Source organism: Metarhizium acridum (genome assembly GCF_019434415.1).
Source record: "Metarhizium acridum strain ARSEF 324 chromosome Unknown scaffold_13, whole genome shotgun sequence".
Lineage (NCBI taxonomy): Eukaryota > Fungi > Ascomycota > Sordariomycetes > Hypocreales > Clavicipitaceae > Metarhizium > Metarhizium acridum.
In genome coordinates, this window is record NW_027094016.1 from 203,659 (window position 1) to 225,591 (window position 21,933).

The 21,933-nt window shown below is 45.3% G+C and overlaps 3 protein-coding genes across 3 annotated transcripts; 2 read left to right on the forward strand and 1 right to left on the reverse strand.

Moving 5' to 3' along the window:
* On the forward strand, positions 1 to 1,895 carry J3458_002696 (uncharacterized protein; the record flags this gene model as incomplete). The annotated part of the gene is made up of 2 exons (XM_066117313.1): positions 1 to 58; positions 115 to 1,895. 2 exons carry the CDS (start codon positions 1 to 3, stop codon positions 1,893 to 1,895), a joined length of 1,839 nt encoding a protein of 612 aa, XP_065977096.1.
* A 3,381-nt stretch (positions 1,896 to 5,276) lies between these two features.
* Positions 5,277 to 6,484, forward strand: J3458_022440 (uncharacterized protein). Its single transcript, XM_066123022.1, has one exon. It carries the CDS (start codon positions 5,534 to 5,536, stop codon positions 6,230 to 6,232), a length of 699 nt encoding a protein of 232 aa, XP_065977097.1. The 5' UTR covers positions 5,277 to 5,533; the 3' UTR covers positions 6,233 to 6,484.
* Positions 6,485 to 16,559: 10,075 nt separating this feature from the next.
* Positions 16,560 to 18,249, reverse strand: J3458_002697 (uncharacterized protein). The gene has a single exon (XM_066117314.1). It carries the CDS (start codon positions 18,133 to 18,135, stop codon positions 16,669 to 16,671), a length of 1,467 nt encoding a protein of 488 aa, XP_065977098.1. The 5' UTR covers positions 18,136 to 18,249; the 3' UTR covers positions 16,560 to 16,668.
* Between the last annotated feature and the right edge of the window lie 3,684 nt (positions 18,250 to 21,933).

Below are 21,933 nucleotides of genomic sequence, written 5' to 3' on the forward strand. Positions count from 1 at the left end.
ATGAAGGTCACTCAGCTTGTCGTTGCCGTCTACATGGCGTCTGGGCTTGCTGCCGCTGGTATTGCTCTTCCTGACATTAGCAAAAATCCCAGAAGTATTCTAACTTTGAGCCAGAGACTATCAATCCTGCGCCAGACCCTAGGCATGACGGTGACAAGCCTGCCGCGACTTGGAACCCTGAGAGCAACAAGCCTGCTGCGACTTGGAACCCTGAGAGCAACAAGCCTGTCCCGACATCAAACCACGAGGGCAACATGCATGCTACAACCTGGAAGCATGAGAGCAAGAAGCCTCCTCCAACTTCCAAGCATGAGAGAAAGAAGCCTCCCCCGACTTCTAAGCATGAGAGCAGTAGGCCTACTCTGTCGAGTACTAAACATGAGAGCAGCAAGCCTCCTCCCACCAGCTCTAAGCACCACAGAAGTAAGCCTACTATAAGGTCTACGCATGAAAGTAGCGAGAAGCCTTCCACCAGCAGGAAGCCTACCGCAAGGTCTACGCACGAGAGCAGAAGGAAGCCTTCCATCAGCTCTAAACACCACCGTAGCAAGCCTACTGCAAGGTCTACGCATGGGAGCAGCAAGAAGCCTTCCATTAGCTCTAAACACAACCGTAGTAAGCCTACTGCAAGGTCTACGCATGAGAGCAGCAAGGAGCCTTCGACTAGCTCTAGACGCCATAGTAGCAAGGCCACTATAAGTTCTATACATAAGAGCAGAAAGAAGACTCCAACCAGCTCTAGACACCACAGCAGTAAGCCTACTACAAGGTCTACGCATCAAAGAAGCAAGTCCCACACTCGCTCCGAAAGCGTTAGATCGAAGAGCAGCCGACCACCTCCTTCTCAAACGACGACACATTTTAAGACGAAAGCACCAATCAACCAAACGGAGTCGGGAGTTAAACCACCTCGGCCTCAAATAAAGACACAGTTTAAGACTAAAGCAGCAATGAACCAAACGCAGTCGGGAGTTAAACCATCACCGCCGCCTCAAACACGTACACAGGCTGTGGTGCCGCCTGGCGGTGGTCCTCCTAAGGGTGGTCCGCCAGTTGGAAGTCCACCAGGGGCAGTCCCTCCCGAGGTTGGAGGCACTCCGCCTGAGAGTTTGCCTCGGCCGGTCGGCGGCCAGCCTGGCGGTGCTCCTGGCGGTGGTGCTCCTGGCGGTGGTGCTCCTGGCGGTGGTGCTCCTGGCGGTGGTGCTCCCGGAGGTGTTCCCGAAGGTGCCCCCGGAGGTGCCCCTGGAGGAGGTGCTCCTGGAGGCAGTCCTGGAGGTGCTCCCGGTGGTGCCCCCGGCGGCGGTGGTCCTGAAGGTGGTCCTGAAGGCGCTCCCGGGGGTGGTCCCGAAGGCGGTGCCCCTGCAGGCGGTCCTGGAGGAGGTCCCGGGGGTGGTGCTCCTGGAGGAGGTGCCCCTGGAGGTGGTCCCGGTGGTGGTGCTCCCGGTGGTGCTCCCGGGGGTGCTCCTGAAGGTGGTGCCCCCGGCGCCGGTGCTCCTGGTGGTGGTTTGCCACAGCCAGCTAGCGGCCAGCCGGAACAAGGCGGCGGACAACCTCAGCCTGTTAACCAACCTGGTGAAGCCGGCCCTGGCCCTGCCAATGCTGGGCAACCCGGTGGAGCCGGCCCTGCCAATGCTGCGCAACCTGGTGAAGCAGGCCCTGCCAGTGCTGAGCAACCTGGTGAAGCCGGCCCTGCTAATGCCGTGCCTCCCGCTAATCCCGAGCAACCTGGCGGTACCGCGCAAGGTGGTGGCACAAGCGAGCAAGGCGGCGGGAATAACCAGCAGTCTCCTGGAGGTCAACAACCCACAAGCCCGCCGACTCACGGTCCTGCCGATAAGATAAAGGCTGGATTGGGGGCTGTCCTTGGCGCCTATCTTGCCATTATCCTCCTCTGAGCATATGTTCCATCAACTCCCATCAACCCTTACGTTTCTACAGTCGTCCTTCTATCAAGATATTATGTTGGGCCCCGCAAACTTCAACACAGAGGATAGATTATGTGGGAGCGTGTGAGGGGGCTCGGTTTGTGTAGAAAAGTATTGTGTGTAACTCTTAGAGGTATTGTTTTCTAATGGCCAAGACATGATACGTTGCGAAGCAGAGTCCAGCTTTGATGAGTGACGTTTGTTCAATCAGAAGTTGTCTTAGACTCGTTCATCTATATTTAGGTGTAATAGCTGGTTACCTAGGTAGATTGGACACTACTACCGAGCAAGAGTGCAAACCGAGCCGCCATCGGCACCAGCCCGTTCCACAAGGAAGAGCGGGCAAAATCAAATCTAGGTGAGCCCTAGACTCTGGAGTCTAAGTTGCTGAAGATCTGCTAGCCCATGACAGCTATCAGTCCTGAATGTGCTCTCCACTGCATTCTCTCTGGTTGGGGGCAAGTGTCCTCTAGTAAGTGATGGAAAGGACTTACCTGATAGCTATAACCTCTGAGCACGTGCCCTCGGGTATAGCAAAAGAAATAGTTTCCTCTATACGGATATAACAACTATACCAATTGTCGTAGCAAGATGATCCAGATGGAGCAATACATTTTCCGATGGGAAATCTTCGAGGCGTCTGGGATTTGGTGACCTGCTCAGCTGATTCTGGACCAAAATACATGGCATTCAATGGCCGCAATGCCTTGAAGCCGACGGACCAAAGCTCCCGAAATTCGTTTTACCACTATTGGCCTTAGACAGGCCATCTACGCGTGTGGCGGCACTTGTGGTTCAGCTGCTATGTTGACGAGGCGCGTGCAACACAAGATGGAAATTATAAAGTTAGACACATGCGCTGTGACAGTCTGCAGAGCAATTCACCTTGGATTGGAAGTATATTATTTCTTACCCGCGTACCAGGCAGCAACGAAATGGTTTCGTCGCGACGCTATGCCCTCGTCGCACTCGTCCTATCCTGCAAGCATCCTCTGGCCAACGCCAGATCAACGCTCCAACCGACCACCGAGCCACAACCTCAAGAAACATATCAAGCCGGCCCCAGGCCGACAATCGCTGCTATCCCTCATGACCACCTAGCAATATTCGGGCGTGCGACGACTTCGCAACCACAGCTTCACACCTGCGGATATCTTTATGGCGACTCCAGTACGTGGCGGCTTTTCCGTCAAAACTCTCACATTGTCCCAAGTCCGTGACCTAACAATGAAATGGTCCCCAGAACAGGCATTTACTTGCGGAGGCGCCTATTTCTGCGCTACCTATTCCCAATACAAGGCTTTCGGCTGCTGTACAACGACAAGTCCATGCAAATTCCCAACAACATGTCTCCCCCTAGAATCCTCGTCAGCCGCAAGCGCCGCCGACTTGAGCTATACACTATACTGGTAAGCGACATTGCACATTTCACCCTGCAGCGAGAATCATTTAAATTTGCTAAATGCTCCGAGAAAATAGCTCCAACACAGCGAGACCCTACTGCGCAATCGTTCAATATGCAGACTCGTCCTTCCTCGGATACACTTTTCAGATGTGTGCCACTGCCGCGACAACTTTGCCCATATACTATCACGCACTTGACACGACGACCAGTAGTGACACGACAAGTATTGGCTACACTCTAACCACCAGTAGCACCACCTCGACTACAACGACGCCGCCGCCGCCGCCGCCGCCACCGCCAAACTCAACCTCAACGCCAGTTGGTGCCATTGTAGGAGGCGTCGTCGGAGGAGTCGGTAAGCGGGGAAGTCCTTCTTGCGAACTGACTGAATGAGCTGACCTCTCTAGCTGGCTTGGCGGCCATCGGTCTTTTAGCATTCATGCTACTTCGGAGGCGGCAGAGGAAGAGGGCTCTCAGTCCTACCCAGCAGCCGTTTGTCTCGGAGCATTCATACGCCAGTGGCTACCCAGGCTCTAGCATAACGAATAGCGTCACTTCCACGCCGTTTCAAGCGCCTGGGCCAGCTTACTCCCCCAGCAGTGTCGGTCACGCACACGGGGGGCAGCATTCGTCTCAGGTTCACGAGATGCCCACTGGACCGCCTGAGAGGGAGGCGCACGAGTTGGCCACATGAAAGAAATAAACATGTTTGGGGCATGGGGAAGGAATGTGCCGTGGCCCAAGTGCGGCTCGGCATCCACGATCGCGCACTAACCAAGCAGCCACAAACGATAGACTGGCTTGGCAATGACCGATATAGCGGATTTTGGGAGGTGAAGCACTGAAACCATCGGCTGTGTGCCAAAACCAGGTGTTGTCTGGTATCCTTGAACGACAAGCTGTAGCTGTTGCCTTTGATTATGCCTGCCGGTCGCATTTAGAATCCCACGCTTGGTATAAAGCACCGAATGCTGATAGCAGAGGAATCGAGATGATGGTAATATTAATTTCCGACTATTGGCCAAGTTGTGGCTGTTTATCTGGTACGCTGATGCGGTGGGGGGTGGTGGCGTGTACTGTTGGCCTTGGCATCTTTGATCGGTTGAATCGCTGAATGAAAGTTCATCCTAGCTATCAGCTCACAGCGGTCCGAAGTGCCGGGCAGGCTAAAGGCTTCACAGCCCAGCATAGATCTATTAGATCAGCTACAATGCAATCGATGTCCAGTGTCTGTGGCCGAAGTTTGCGGCTGGAGCGGGGGGATCTCGGCGAGGAGCTCGAGGATTTCTCTGTTATTGACGCTTTGGCTTTGAGACAGAAGGGAGACCATGAATGTACATGCTGGTCTATAATACTATATACGCACGGGCAGAATCGACTTGGAGGCCGAATCGTCCGATGTCCAGTGACGACACTCCGACAAATAGCGGGAAAAAAAAAGAAAAAGAGTTGAGAGACACCGGAAAAAGTCAATTGCAAGAGTGGTCAATTGGAACCAGATAGCATTCATTGCTGCACGGCACGTTGGCACAACACCACGCGTGTCAACTTGAAACACTGACCAGTAAGGTCTGGTGTAAAAGGTCCACGGATACCCAGTACGGGTAGCTTATCCGTGGGCTCTGGGTAGGTTGAGGTAAGAAAAGGAGACCTAAATGTATTCATGGAGGAAAATGGGTCATTTGTGACTGTTTATTAGTAATTTTAGGTAATATTAGGTATTTATTTAAGACTTAGCTTCTTATTTAATGTATTATTATTATTATAATTATCATTATTTAATACCCTTGAGCTGTAGTAAGCTATTCTAGTACTTCTACACCTAGTGCGGGTGGCAAAACCCTTTTGTAACGGTGGCTTAGGTTCTAAGGCACAGTAGGTCTGTTTCTTAGGAAGTAAGTCAGGTTGAATGCTACAGAGTAGCTTTTGAGCAGTATCACAATAAGGCCGTTAAGAGTATAACTCTCAATAGTAAAACTATTGCTTAGATTGATCAATAGAGATCTAGACTATCTGACTATGGGAATACCTCCTCCTTAAGTACTCGTCTATCTCTCTATTGTAGTCCTGGATCAGATAGATCCCATCTGATCCCCCGTGCTGGATCAGGTTGATCCCCTCTGATCCATTGAGTTGGATCAGACTGATCCCATCTGATCCCCTCACGTGACCTGCGATCCCGTCGGGCCCCATTCTTGTCTGCATGCTGGCGGCCCATGACGCCGGCCAACTGCTTCAGGTACCCTTGGTTCGTAACATAATACTCCTCCCCCATTGGTCTTGTCCTCAAGGCCATTTCGTTTCGTCCGGTAAGTATTCTCTTCCTTCCCCTCTTTCCCTTTTTTCTTTCTTCGTCATTCTTTTCACAATGTCTTCTGACCGTGTTTCGAAACAGCGATCTCGCCCTAACCAGAAGATTGATCGCAAACGTCTTTCCGAGTTCATATCTGCCTTTGGCTTCGTCATGCCTTCCTGCGATTCGTGTCGAAAAAACAATCGAGAGTGCATTGTCGCTGAAGGGAAAGACAGGTGCAGCGAATGTGCTTTGCGTGGTTACACCAGCTGCAATCCGGGCGGAACGTCTTCGGATGCTTATAATCGTGTCCTTCGCGAAAAGGATCGTCTCGACAGAGAACGTGCTTCGGCCGAGGAGGATTTGGAGCGGGCGATGGCTCGTTTGCAAAGGATTCGTCGTCAGGAGAAATTTTTGCGACAAAAGGCTGCGGAGATGATTGCTCGTGGTGTGGAGAGTCTGGACGAGTTAGAGGCCCAGGAGCGTCTGGAGTTGGAGTCCAACATGCTCAATCAGACACCCGAGTTTCTAGCAGACTTGGGTTTCCCTATTCCTGATGAGTTTTTATTCTCTGGTGGAACTGTTCAAGCGACGTCGAGCAGTTCGTGAGATTCTTGGCTGGTTCCCAGGTGTTTTCGGAGTTTGGATATCCCTTCCATTTAACGAGATAATGACGATTCTTTGTATCTCCCCGTGCTTTGAGTATCCGTTCGACTTCGTATTCGTTGGTATCTTCCGTTGTGATGTTGGTAGCGATTGTAGATTCATCTGGTGCTTTCTCTAGTAGCGATATATGAAATATGGGATGGATTTTCATTCCATCTGGTAATGATAGTTCGTAGTTGGTATTCGAGATTTTCCGTTTGATAAGGAATGGTCCGATCTTCTTCCAGTCGAGTTTGTCGCTGGGTCGCTTAGTTTTGATGTTTTTGCGAATGAGGTATACTTTATGTCCCTCCTCTAGGATTGGCGCTGGCAATCTCTTTCTGTCCGCGTAGTGTTTCATTCGGTTCTGCAAAAATATCCATTCCTGTTGCAAGTGTTTCTGTATTTCTGTCATGGTTGCTGCATGCGTTGTAGCTGCTGGCGCGTTCACATTCTGTGTCGCATGTGTCTCGATGATAGGGTCAAATCCGTAATTTGCCCTGAACGGTGACATCTTCATGTTGTCAATTTCGGAGCTATTGTAAGCCCATTGTGCTAGTGGTAGCCATTCTACCCAATCATTCTGTTGGTAGTTGACATAGCTTCGCAGATATTGTTCGAGTATTTGGTTCAAGATTTCTGTTTGTCCATCTGATTGTGGGTGGAATGCCGTTGATAAGCTTTGTTTGATCTTCATGGTTTCCATGAGGCATTTCCAAAAGTTTGAGGTGAACAATTTGTCGCGATCCGATATAAGCTTTGTTGGTAATCCATGTTGTGCAATGACTGTTTTGAAGAACATATACGCTAAGTCTTTGGTGTTGCTCGATTCCTTGTATGGAATGTAGTAGGCGTATTTTGTGAGTTTGTCCACAATAACTAGGATGCTGTCGTAAGCTACTCCTGTCATGGGTTCTTTTGACTTCGGTAGTTTGACGATGAAGTCCATTGTAACAGTTTGCCATGCTCTTTCAGGTGGCGATATCGGTTGTAATTCTCCGTATGGTGCGTGTCGCGCTGATTTTGCTTTGTTGCACGTGTCGCATTTCTTGATGACTTCTTGTACCATTTTTCTGCTTTCTGGGAAGTCGTACGATCTTCTTAGCCTGCTGATCGTTTTCCCTACACCCTGATGTCCGTGTAGTGGGTGCTCGTGTATTTCCTTGACAAGCTGTTCTTGAAGTGTACTGGGAACATACTGCCGTTCATTGTACAAGAAGGTCTTGCCTTCCTTGGACAGATGCGTTTTCGTTTCCCAATTGTCCAGATAGCTGTCATTCTTAATGCATGATGCGATCCGATGCATCCATGTTTCATCTGGCTTGACTTGCCATGTCATGTTGATTTCTCGGGTGCCTAGCACAAGGTTCCCATCCTTGGTGGCGCGTAGCAAGGGTGCATTACTCACTTGCTCATCCGATTTCAAATCCTCTCTTCGGCTGAGCGCGTCTGCTCTTCCGTTTTCGGATCCTTTACGGTATATGATTTCGAAGTCATAATCCGTGAGGGTTTCATACCATCTGATCTGTCGTTTGTTCAGATCCTTTGTGGTCAAGAACGATGTGAGATTCTTGTGATCGGTATAGACCTTGATTTGATGCTTTGCTCCTATGAGATAGTGTCTCCATTCTTTGAAGCACTCAATGATAGCCATGAGTTCTTTGTCGTGGATCCCATAGTTGAGTTCGGGTCCGTGGAGTTTCTTCGAGAAGAATGCAACTGGGTGCAATCTTCCTTGATCATCTCGTTGTCCAAGCTGTCCGCCTAGTGCAAAGTCTGAGGCGTCCGTTTCAAGCTCATAAGGTTTGTCCTGATCAGGTGCTTTCAACACAGGTTCTGACGTAACTAAATCTTTCATTTTCTGGAATGCCGTGGCTTCTGGTTCGTTCCATTGGAAGCCGACTTCTTTCTTTGTTAGGTTTGTAAGAGGTCGTGAGATGTCTCCATATCCGCTCAAGAATTTGCGGTAGAAGTTCACGAATGCTGTGAATCCTCTAACTTCCTTTAGATTCTTTGGTGTAGGCCATTCCTTGATGGTTTTGATCTTATCCGGGCTCATTCGTATTTCTCCGTATGTGAGCACGTACCCTAGAAAGTGCACAGTGTTCTGATGGAACTGGCATTTCGAGGCTTCGACTAAGAGTTTGTTGTCCTGTAGAGTTTGTAGTACCTCATGTACATGTCGTTTGTGTTCCTCAAGGGTATCTGAATAAATGAGGATATCGTCGAGGTATACAACCACAAACACTCCTAGTTGTTTCCGTAAGATTGTATCGATCATTCTTTGAAAGGTTGCTGGTGCGTTGGTAAGCCCGAAAGGCATCACTAGATATTCGTAGTGTCCTCTGCTGGTTCGAAATGCTGTCATCCACTCGTGGCCTTCTTTCATCCGTATAAGGTTATAGGCTCCTTTTAAGTCGAGTGTGGTGAACCATTTGGCTTTTCCAACTTTGTCTCTGATTTCCGTCATAAGCGGTAACGGGTATCGATTCTTGATTGTGATCTTATTCAAGTGTCGGTAATCGATGCATGGTCGTAGTTTCCCGTTCTTCTTTGGTACCCACAGGATTGGGTATCCTGCTGGGGACTCTGATGGTCGTATGTATCCTTTTTGTAGCATGTCCTCCAGATACTCCTTGAGTGCCTTGTCCTGCTCAGGGTTCTGAGGATAAATTTTGTTGAACGTTGGTTCAGTACCGGGCTGGAGTCTGATCTCGTGGTCCCAGCGTGAATGCTCCGGTAGTCCTGTTTCTAGCTCTCCGCTGAACAGCTTGCTGTACTGTGAGTATTCCTCGGGAATCTCCGTTGTCTCAGCTTTTGGCTCTCTGGCGATCACATATATTCCTAGAGGCCTGTCGTAGTTCGAATGAGGTGCCCTTCGTAGGCCGCTCTCTGCTTCGTAACCGCATCCTGGTAAATCCCATTGAAGTTGGCCGGTTCTCCAATTGACTCGTGGATTGCTCGCTCGCAACCAGGGTATCCCTAATATAACATCGTGTTTTGAGATCACTGTGATATCTAGTGTAACTCGGTGTTTCGTGCCTTGTATGTCGACTAGAAGCTGCGCAACTTCCATGTCGACTACTCCTTGGCTATACTTCACCGCAGTTCCTTCCACAGTCGTGAGTCGGTAGGGCTCGTCTTTGGGTGTCCAAGGCAATCGTAATCTGTTGACGAGATTCGGCGAGATAAAATTTCCTTGTGCTCCGCTATCAATCATTGCCTGGATCTTTCGTCCCATTATAGTCATGTCGATCATGAGGTGTGCTGTGCTGCCGATGTTTGCAGTACATAGAGACCTGTCGGATCTCCGTCGAGGAATCGGTCTTAATTGCGACGACGGCTGTCGTTTCCCGATTTGTTGATCCTGTCCTCATGTCGTTCTCTAGCGCGTTGTTCTAGGCGCTGTCGTCGGCGGTTGTCTTCCGACGTATTGTTGGAGCTTCCTTGGTGATCGCTTGATCTACCATCTGTGTTAATCGAACTCGGGCTAAGCGAGTTGCTCGCAGTCACACAGTTCCCTTCCTCCTTGCATTGTGGGGTTATGGCTTGGGTAGTGTGTGCGTTATCCTTAGCACAGTATAACTTTCCGTTCAATATCTTTGAATCGGTTCGTCGTAATTTCGGTTGTATCGTAAGGGTTGTTCTCCTTCCCTTTCGTTCTCGTGGAAACCATCCGCTACCTTGCTTGCTGCTAAGGTGCGTGTAGCAATTGTCATCGTAACAGAAGGTCCAATTAAGGAGTCTGTGTTCGATTTCAGGTTCGTCTTTCTCAGTTGGATGATTCTCTTCTTCTTGGATCTGTTCCAGTGAAGGTTCACTTTTTGGTGAGGGTGTCCAGTGTTCCCAAAAGTCGTCGGGTACTGGTTGGGTTCCGAATTCCCAATCTTCATCCGAACTGGTGTTGTTTGCTGACGTGTGGTTTCCTTCATTGCTTGCCATACTAAGATTTCGCGTGGGCAAGTCTTCTCGATTTGCGGCATGGAGCTTCTTGCCTTCAGGGATTGGCTTCCATGGCTTTTTCGGGGCTCTGCATTTATTCGCAAAGTGTCCAGTCTTGCCACAATTGTAACAAGTCTTCCCCTTTTCCTTATTCGCGGCGTCAAGTTCCATAGGTCCGGCGTGGTACCCGTATGCTGTCGATGTTCGGCGTGGCTTGCTACTATTAGGTTTATTGAACCTAGCATATGTTCCGAATTTCCTGTGACTTTTTTCGTGACGTCGCTCGTATAGACGGTTGTCTGCCTTGATGACCATTTCGACGAAGTCGTCAAATAACTCAGGACGATCTTCTCGATAAATGTCATCCTTCACTTCTTCTTTGAGTCCTTGATAGAAGACTTCCATTTTGGGTTCGGTATTCCAGTTGAGTTTTGCTGCGATGCGTTTGAATTCCCTAGCGTAATGAGCTGCAGATCCGGTCTGCTTGAGTCGAGTAAGTTGTCGTGTAGCTTCCTTATGCTCATCGGGATTTCCAAATGCAGCGAGAAGTCGTTCTTCGAAGGTTTCGTAATCAGAGAAGATGTGGACAACTTCCGCTCCGGCTTCGGCACCGTGCTTAAGATGTGCGCGGAGGGTTGGCTCCCACCATTCCATTGCTTTCCCAGTCAAGAGGTTGCCAATGCAAAGAATCTGTGACTCAGGTGTCGTGTAGATTTTTTCGTTGACTCGTAGGTAAGCTTGGGCTTGTGTGAGAAAGTTCCTCACATCACCTTTGTAACCATCGTATGATTCAGGCTTGGGGAATTTTGGCATGTTGTTGTTGTTGATAGAGGATGCAGGTGTGAGATTTTGAACTGCTGCAAGTTCCTCTTCTCGTGCCTCAAGTTTTTCGTAGAGATCATTCTGTCGGTCGAGAAGCTGTCGATTCTGCTTCTCGAGCTCGGTGATTTTGTCATGAAGGTACTTCATCATCTCCCCGGGGTTGGTGGTCTTTCCGCTTGAAGTAGACATCTTGGAAGTCGTTACTGCTCAAAGTTTCAAGGTAACTTACTGAACAGGATTGATCAAAATGTAACGGTGGCTTAGGTTCTAAGGCACAGTAGGTCTGTTTCTTAGGAAGTAAGTCAGGTTGAATGCTACAGAGTAGCTTTTGAGCAGTATCACAATAAGGCCGTTAAGAGTATAACTCTCAATAGTAAAACTATTGCTTAGATTGATCAATAGAGATCTAGACTATCTGACTATGGGAATACCTCCTCCTTAAGTACTCGTCTATCTCTCTATTGTAGTCCTGGATCAGATAGATCCCATCTGATCCCCCGTGCTGGATCAGGTTGATCCCCTCTGATCCATTGAGTTGGATCAGACTGATCCCATCTGATCCCCTCACGTGACCTGCGATCCCGTCGGGCCCCATTCTTGTCTGCATGCTGGCGGCCCATGACGCCGGCCAACTGCTTCAGGTACCCTTGGTTCGTAACACCTTTATATGGGAAGAAAAACCCCCTCGCCCCGATTTAGTGTCGTCTCCGCCCCGTCCTAACCTCGCGGTTAAACGGGGCGCGTTCTTATTTAATATATAAAAATTTATCAATAAGCTATAAAAGGTAATATGTAAGCACCTTATAGGTTCACGTATTTTTTAGGGGTCGTGCTAATCGTGCTACTAACCCTAGCTATTCGTGCTACCACCCCACCCTAATTTTAGGCTTACACCCTAACCTACTACGCCCCGCTATATAATTTCACATATATTACCCTAATAATAAGGGGGTTATTACGAAAATGCCTTATAATAATAAAAAATTCGGTTATAACTATTATATAATATTAAAAAATTAAGCTATAGCTACCTAAGTAGCCTTTTTATAACTCTATAATAATATTATTAAATTATATAATATTTAGCTTAATTTTAAACCTTATAATTACACTAAAATACCGCTTTTCTTATATTTATAATAAATAATAATTATTTACTTAAATTTATAGGTTTTAATATCTTTTTTAAAGTATAATTTAAACCCTTTTTTAATAACTCTTTTACCTTTAAAGCCTTTAATATTAAAGAGGTTATTAAGCCGCCTAATAATAAAGATTTTAGCTACTTAATTTTTAAAATACTACTATTAAAAGCTTATAATAACTTTAATTAACTTTTTAATAATTTATAGGCTTAAGGTAAGATAAATAATATTACTTTTATTAAAAGCTTTATAATTAAGTTTATGAAAGTTAATAGAAAGTAATAGCCTTATTATAATAGCTTTATATATTATTATAGCTTTAAAAGGCTATTTAAAGTAAGTAGAATTTAATAAGCTATTATTAAAAAGAATAATTATAAGTTTAAGCTTTAGCTAATAATTATTATAATAAATATAAATTAGGTTTAAATTTATAAAGTTATATATTATTAATATAATTATAGTTAATTTTTAAATTTATTAGCTAAGCTAATATGTTAAAGGTTTATAATTAATTAAAAAGAGTATCTTATAAACCTTATAAAATATTAAGCTCTTTTAGTTTATAAGATAAGTAATATTATTTATAATATAATAAAAAAGAAAGAGTTAAAGGTTTATTTTCACTATAAAAACCTTTATAATTAAGTTATAAAAGCTTATATAAAAAAGCTTAATAGATTTTCTTTAATATAATAGGTTATAAAGCTACTTAAAGAGTAAAATTTATTACACGTTATTAAATATAATAATAAGGGTTATTTAAAATTAATTATTTAAACCTATAAGTTTTATATTAATAAATAAAAAGTTTTCCCTTAAGTTCTTTATATAAATAATACTTATAAGATTAACTATTATAAATTACACTTATTTTAAGTAATTATTATTGTAAACTAGAACTTTAGCATAAATATTATATTTACCCTTATTATAAAAGAGAATAAACCTATCTTTTAATAGATTTTACTAGCTCTTAATTAAATTTAAAATTAATATAAAATTAAAGCGCTTAAAGTTATTATAATTAACTTTAATAAAGCACTTAAAAACGCCTTATAAGTTATTTTCTTTAAGATATAATAATAGATGTATATTTAGTATATATTATTAAATATAAATGCTAAAATCCTCTTCTATTAAAAGCCTTTTAATAATAATAATAATAATAATAATAATAATAACCTAAAAGTTAAGGCATTTAATAAATACTTAAATAACCTTATTTTAATAGTTAAATTACTTATTTACGTATAAGAAATTAAAGAATTTAATTTTATCTAAAATTAAATAAAGAATATATATAGTTTATAATAAAAAGGTATTCTTAATTATATTAAGAATACCTATTATAATTAATAAAGGTAATAAGCTTATTATTACACTTAATTTTATTAGAATTTTAGGTATATAATTATAAGTTTAATTAAAGTAGTATATTATAATGTAAAATCCTATATATATATTAATAATAGTAATTTATTTATACTCTTTTAATTAATTTATTAAATAATTCTTAAAAAAAATTATAAATATTCTTAAAAAGTAGCTATAATAAAGCTTTAATAGTAAAACGCGTATAGGTATAATCAGACCTCTAAATGTATTGTATTTTTTGTATTTTTTACTATACTGTATTGTATTGTATTGTAATGTAATATATTACAATACATTACAAGATTAGAATACCTATAAATGTATTATAAGGCTATAAAATATTTAATATTATAAATAAATGCTTATATAAGCATATTATATATTAAAATAAAGCTAAAAATCACGTGATTTTGAATCTTTCAAAATTAACCTTAAAATGTGGATATTAAGCGAGATATTAAGCTTTAAAGTTATGTCTTAAAATAAAAAGTAAGTAAAGCGGGGCGAATTTTCAATTGCTTATAACTTTTTAATGTAGTAACTTATAATGGTAAAAAGTGGGGCATTTTAAAGAGCTGATTTAGCTCTTTTAAATGATATAAAATTTTCTCTTATAACCCTTATAATTAGCCTTATAATTTTCAGTTAAAAAAACAAGGGTCTTTTTTCCTTAAAATACATTTATAGGTATTTTACTAATGTAATGTAATGTATTTAAATACAATACACGAAAATACAATACAATACAAAATACAATACACAATACACTTGTATTTACTATATTCGTAAGAGCTCTGGGTATAATAAATAGCTTAATAAATTACCCACGTAAATATCTTATAAGGCTATTAATCTATTAGCCTACTAATATAAGCTTATAAAAGCTAATTATTATAATAGTAAATAGCTTTAATCTTATAAGAAAAATTACTCTTTTATATATTAATTTATATTATATTATATATATATTATTCTATTAAAGCTATAAGTATAATAGCTCTTAATAAAGAGTAATATTTCTTATTATTAATAGCTTATAAAGCTATTAATAAGCTTTAATTTTAATTCCCATTAATTTATTATAAAAAATATACCTAATAATAATCTATAAACTTTTAACGCTTTATATCTTTAAATTTATTATTCTTATAAAATTAATTATAAAAGATATTATTTATTACCCTTAAATATACTCTTAAATATATAACATTAAAATTCTAATAATAATAATAGTTAATAGCTAAGTTAAAGGCCTTAATTAAGCTCTTAAGATTACTAATAAACTAATTTAAGTATATAATATATAGTAATATAAGATAAATTAATTAAATAATTTAAGATATAATAATAAAGAAGACTTATAATATAACTATAAGCGTAATTAAGAAACGCTATAAATTATATATAAACTTAATTAATAGGTAAATAAGCTATAAAGTAAGTAATAGTATTAAAGTTACTAAAAATTAAGGAAATTATCCCTTAAATATAGCTAAAAGAGCTATAACTTTAATAAATAACCTCTTAAAAGCTTAAGTAATAGTTATAATAATAATAAAATAATTAATAGCTTATAAATATATATATATTTATTAAAAACATTAAAAATCGGGTTTTTAAGCGATTTAAGCTTTATTATTACTCGCTTAAGCTTATATTATTAAAAAAATAATAGATTTAACTTAAATACTAATTAAATTTTTAAAAAGCAAGCGCAACTATATAGGTATATATGAAAATGTATAGTGGGGTGTAGGCAGTTAACTACTAGGCTAAATCGAGCGGTAGTAGCACGAATAGCTAGGGTTAGTAGCACGAATAGCACGACCCATTTTTTAGGTTATTCGTGGGTTACTTAATTTTCTCATATAGTAAAAATGGGTAGCCCACTGTCGCAGAGAATATAAGGGTCAACTGTATAACACACAAAATACTGTGGCGTGGCCACGTCCGTTTTTTGTGACACCCACGGATAACCCAAGAAAAACATGGATATCCACGGGTGCCAAGGGGTACCCGTTTTTACACACCAGGACATCATCAGCCGCCGTCAAAGAGAAAAATGAACCATGTTTTCGTACCGGACACGGGTCCCCAGCGTCACGATACATCCGAATGTAGACGGCTCAACATCCAACAATAGACATGGCAACGAGATGAGGGTAACTGGGTTGATAACGTCTTTGTGGAGCTGCGCGCCACTGACGCCCTCAACTTTCAAGTAAGCCAGGTCATACCGTTGAACCAAAAGCTCAAAGCCTCGGTGGGCAACAATACTGGGGACCATGCCAACAGCCTTTAACCTGACGCCTCTCGATCGGCCACAGTGCCGAGCAAAGGAGTCTCGATGCCGTACTGTTATGTTGTGGCAGCAGCAGCATGGCATGTCTGGTGTTCTAGAGCGCACTTTGCTCTCTACCTTCGCAATCCGCTCCACGCGCAGCAGGGTTCCGTGTCTTAATCCGACACGAATGTTGTCGCAATAGAGCACTAGTCTAATAAACTCTAACGTCGTCTCCAACTTCAAGCCCAAGTAGATTTTCAATTGTCTAACTATTCCGACCGTCTTGGTGGTTGTCATGGGAATGCCACGGCTGAACTTGCACATCCCGGGGGCCGAGAGCCCGTGCTAAGCACCACAAGTGCTCAGCTGTAGCTAAATAGGGTGCGTGAAGCCGCGTCTGAGATGCGGCGTAGGTCCTCTCTCGTTGACAGGGTTGATGATGGCCGTGACTCGTCCGGCAGACAAGGTGAACAAGCAGTTTCCGTTGCATTGGGAACGACTGGAGAAGCAGGTCGTTACGCGCTGCGCCGCAAGATGGTGCAGACCGCGGCAGATTCCTTGCTTGGCTTTCCAGTGTGTCGGTAGGCTGGGAGCGCTCTGAACAGTCCCTCCCACTCTATTTCACGACCAAGTACGGAGTAGCACGGTAGTTTGTCATATTGTACGAGGCTGCGAGTAGATGACCCAATATCGAGAATATACCCATCGTAAAGACGACCTGAATACAATAGCTCTAAATCTTCCTCAACAAATGCCTAAAATGCCATGTCTTGGTCCAAGTTGGATCCTCGTCAACTGTAATGCCTAATTCGCCATTTACATGCAGTCAGCTACCCAATAAACTCCACAAACTTGCCCCATTCCTCATCCTCCTTTAATCGTTGCCAATCCTCATCCCTGATGCACATGGCGACCGCCATGTCACCACGCGGAGACTTGGGCATAATGTACATCAAGCTCTCAACAGGGAAGAATCTCGGTCGGCGCACTGCTTCAGGCCGTCCGAGTCCGAGATTGAAGTCCAGGTCGTAAAGACTGACTCCAGCCCAGGAGCTGAGCATGATCCCCGACGAAGGATCTACACACCCAGTGACGAGAACCTGACTTTTATCCGCGCAGCGACTGAGGAATGTCGCGAGGGCGCGGGTATTATATGCCAAGTCTGTAACGCTGGGGTTAAGCTGTTTGCGAAGATCGGATGCCACGGAGCCCAACGACTGCCCTCCCACTGCTCCTATCGATGACCGGTTGTACGTCATGTTTGTGAGGGCCCCGGGATAAGTGGCCGGTAGGCCCAACCGTGAGCGTACATCGATTGCACGCGCGAATGTCGTGTTCGTGTCAATTTGAAGGCGGTTTGCCCGGGCTCGGGAAAGACATGTCCAGATGAATGCGCAGATGGCATCGTCAGTGGACACAAAGTCCGAATCGGCAGGCTTAGTAGCCATCGCCTCCGATTTGAGAGCTTTCAGCGAGGTCGGAGGAAAGTTGACGTAGCCCCAAGACAATCTGGGACGTGTGCCTTGTGATTTTGTGCTCTCATCGGATCCTTCAACGGGCGGTTTCGACAGCTGATGCTCAATCTCAGCGCCAGGCTGCCACGAGGCGTCTAGGAGTTGAACACTTTGGCTCTTGTCCATGTTCCCGACTGCCAGTTCCTCTTGCGAGAAGGCATCACCGTGGCAAGCACGTGACAGCCAATCGATGATGTTGTTTTGCCCGACCATGTCCATGGTATTATGTTGCCCGACAATGGTCAACACCAACCCCCCTTTCATGAAGTTTGCCTGGACGGCAAAAACCGGCCCATGGTCGTCAACTAGGCCGATGGGTATTCCGGGGATGTTGATGGTCGTGCACGGAGCAATGGCATTCTCGTCCAGCGTTCTGAAGGGAAACCCGGCTTGTCGCATCGCGTCCATGGTTGGTGCTGAGGCGTCATCGCGCAGATTCTTGACGACGAGCGGGATCTTATCGGTAGGTACGATCCTGTAGGTACCCGTGACGCCTTCGCTGGCCCCTTCGTTGATGACATAGCCTGCGAGCCATGGAAAGCTCTCTGCTAATCTCTCAAGTCCGTTTCTCAGAGTATTGATAATGTGCCCGTGGACCTCGGGATCGGTAACCGCGTAGATGGAAGAGATTTGAGTGTATAATTTGTGCAGGGATGGCTGGTTACCCAGCATATCGAGGAGGTTATTGTCTAGTATTTTCTTTCCTGGTATCATAATCTCTATGTGCTTAGATGGAGTTGCGCCGTTTTGGATGGGAATTTTTTGGTCCTTAATGTCGACCATTGGGTTTGATGTTGTGCAGTAAGCTGACTGGAGATGCACGACTCGTCGTTAAAGGCGGGAACTGCAACCAGATGAACCTATTCCAGGCAAGGTCCGGCGGGTCCCTTGACGGAGCATACGTAGCTAGGATCAAAGGTTATTAGCCTAAGTGATTGACTGTAATTCATACTCCCTCATAACGGACTAATGGCTAGTTTGGTTGCAGCAGCATACAGCGCAGCTTCAATCAGTGGGACATGGACAAACGGTTGTGTCACCCGTAGATCGAACACAGCCATTGCTTTGGTTGTTAGAGTCTTTGTGGCTAGAATATGGGAAACTCGGATGGAACCAAGAGCAATTATTAAATGCCTTTGAGAGTCGATCATAAAGTATTGCCTTTCTGGTCCTCTTTTGGCCAAGACAGGCTTATTCAAGGCATCAAAACTAGAACTTTGTAAGTAAATATTCACAATAGCGTTGCAAAAATCCTGAGAGAAATGCAAAAGGAGAGCCGGAATGTATTGGCAAGGCCGTAATTCAGCCGAAGGCTGACTCTACATTAATCCATAAGTTTTCCGAATAATGAGGGTTTGGTGCAGGCTTGACAAATAAGTTTCTATTGGTCCAAATTTTGTATGGGAAATCGCGAAAGAAGGCTGGATTGGTTGGTGGCTCTAGAAAAGTGGGTAAAGGACAGCCACCGTCTGTCGGTGCTTCTTTGTTTACTTCTCTGTTTACAATCGTTTACAATCGTTTACAATCGTTTACAATCGCTAAATTTGCCCAGCGATCTGTTCGTTTGCTTGGCCAGCAGCCTTTCTTCCATTATTGAAACAGATGTACCGCATGGTTGGGTATGGATTATGATTCTAGGGGTAATATTAGTCCTAGATCTGAATTGGCAGTCCATTGCCCGTCTTGCGACCGAACAAAATCACCAAGTAATTTCGTTAGCAGGAGGAAATCTGCCAATCCAACTACAACCTGTCTGGAATGCCGGGACCACCGCAATTCCGAGGTAACTGACACCATTGATATACTATATATGCCTCCCTAACCTGATCAAGCGTGCCAGGTCCAAAGGTGCCGTCCTTGCATTGAGAAAGCTGGCTGTCCGTCCTACCTCAGCTGAGAGATCTGCCCCGAAAAGAACCGACAGAGACGCTGGCCTATCGCCTCCTAACCAGAGATCTGGAACCCAACCTACATCGCCAGAGAAGCTACGGCAACAACATACAGCTAGGAGTTTGTTCGGAGAGCCAGGCAGCCAGCCGCAGATAGTGCTGGGGACGCCGATCCCACCAACCCAAGCGAGCTCGCGGCTCTTCCGGGCTCTAGCTCCCTCACCGCCTGTGCCGCCCTCGACCGATCCTGTCGCCTCACATTCTGATCCATCTACTGTCCGAAGCAGCACGACTGGTGTGGACTACTCTTACCTGGCTGTTAGGTTCCACAAGGGCGGGAAGGACTCGCAAGATGATGCCTCCAAGGCCGGCGCCAGGGCCAAGCAGGCCACTATTCGGCGCGACCATCGTTCACGACGCCGTGCAGGGGAGGCTGTGTCACTAACTCCCACAATCTCTCAACTCGGCGTCTTTGAAGGTTCTGATGGTCCTGGAGAAGGTATCCTTGTGCTGTGGTCCCGGCAGTTTGTTCAAGCTAACCACGGAACGTAGCTGGGAGTCAAGATCGACTACAGGCAAATGAGCTCCCAGATGGGGATGGAATGACCAAGGAAGCGGATGACAGGGGACAGTTCTCTGAATCTGATGTTGACGTCGAGGACTATTTCAACTTGCTGCTTTCACCTGCTCGACCACGGAAGTACCTCGAACACCTAGGGGTAGAGTCTGATTCCGATCTAGGGGACGAAGACGGGAACGATAATAGCAATGCCTTGGACGAAAGCCCTCTTCGCTATTGCTCGCGGCAGCCTTCCAGAAAGTCAGGGCCTCGTCGCCGTGCTCGCCGTGGTCCTGCCCCTGGTACAGGAGGGCGGCCAAAAAAATCTCAAAGGCAAACTCGATCGTCGGGGCCGCCACGACGGTACCGGAGTCCAGTGATGATTCCACCTGAAGAATCGGCCGTATTTCACGCACAAGATCCGGTGTGGAATGGGGACCTGGACGCTTGCGCCTTGACCTGTCGTGATAAAGCAATCCTCCGTGAGTTCTGGACAAAGCTGGACAATGACCAAATGCAATTTTGTGGTCGATGTCAAGAGCGTTGGTTCCAGATGAAGATCGATTCTGATGGCATTTGTGCGCGTTGCTGTCGAAAGGATGATAAACGCGGCCCTGAAGAGCCGTACTTCTTCTCTGTGGACAACCAGTTGGATTTTGGCTCCGTACCGACTCAATTGCCTCAGCTTACACCTACTGAAGAGTCTTTAATAGGCCGTGTTCACGTCCACGTGAATATTATGCTTGTGCGGGGCCAGCAGTACAAATATCGGGGACATGTTGTTCACTTTCTCCGCGAGGTTGGCTTGGTGTACAACCAACTCCCGCTTTTGCCGCGGGAGTTGAACACTGTATTACTCCGTCCTTCCAATACGTCGTCCCATGCAAACCTTAGCCGGCAATTCACCCGCCAGTTCCGTGTACGCCGCCAGCCAGTTGCCATATGGCTTAACTACCTCCGGCGCCATCATCCTGGCTATCGATGCATCGTCATCGACGAAGAGCGGCTGAGTCAATTGCCTCAAGATGGCAATGTCCTGGACGACATCCCCCAGAGCCAGGTGGAGGCTGCCGAAGTTGGACCCGAGGAAGATGAGGAGGCAGAACCGGACCTGGAGGACGAGGCTGCGGTGCCGGACCTTTTGGCCAAGGACACGGAGCTCGATGCTCTGCGGTCTATTCTTGCCGGAGAACCAGAAGCTGAACCAAGGCTTTCCACAAGCTTCCAGGAGCAGGTGCAGCACGAGCTGCAGCTTCCGAATATACGGCGCACACCCATTAATGAGTTCAATCGCTCTCATGCCCTACTCTCCTTAGCTTTTCCCTGCCTCTTTCCTGACGGGAGAGCCGACTTTGTTGAGCCTCGGCTACGGTCAATCGACTACAAGGACTACATCGAGCACGCGATGCGCTGGCATGACGGGCGTTTTGCACGCCACCCGACCTTCCGCTTCGTCGCCTTCAATACTCTGATGCGGTCACAGGCCCGTGCACGGTCCAAATTCTTCGTGAAGCAACACGATGGTAGTCATGAACCGCTCACACGGGAGCAGCTTGTTCAGGCACTGGAGCACAGCGAGGACCCTGAGGCGCAGGTGCTAATCAACTCAATCACAAGACATGCGGTACCTATTCGCGGCACGCGCCCCTTCTGGAACAGGAAGAGGCAGGACCTCGAGGCCTATGCCTACAACCTTGGATGTCCTGGTGCATTCATCACATTCAGCCCGGCAGATTTACACTGGCGGAGTCTCTACCAGCACATGCCCCGATATGATGAATGGCTGGCTGCGTCCGAGTCCGAGAGGATGGGTCTCTCGCGCCAACTTTTGCGTCAGAATCCTCACATTGCTGCTTTCCATTTCTACCGCCGATACTGTTTCTTTCGAGATATCGTGTTAAGCAAGAAGTTCAACATTACGGATTACTGGGATCGGTATGAATGGCAAGGGCGTGGCAGTCCGCACAACCATGGCCTGTACTGGATGGAGAATTGCCCAAGAGTCGACATGGTGGATGAAGCCGCTCGTGATGTTTTTGCACGCACGTGGGGATTCCACATCACTGCCATTAATCCTGAGCCGACTAGGACTATGCCCCAGGGTGAGGGTAACCCCCTGAGCGTAGATCCACT

What these genes read in the sequence shown, in the direction of transcription:
- J3458_022440 (XM_066123022.1), top strand. Translation starts at nt 5,534, where the DNA reads ATGCTGGCGGCCCATGACGCCGGCCAACTGCTTCAGGTACCCTTGGTT.
- J3458_002697 (XM_066117314.1), bottom strand. Translation starts at nt 18,135, where the DNA reads ATGGTCGACATTAAGGACCAAAAAATTCCCATCCAAAACGGCGCAACT.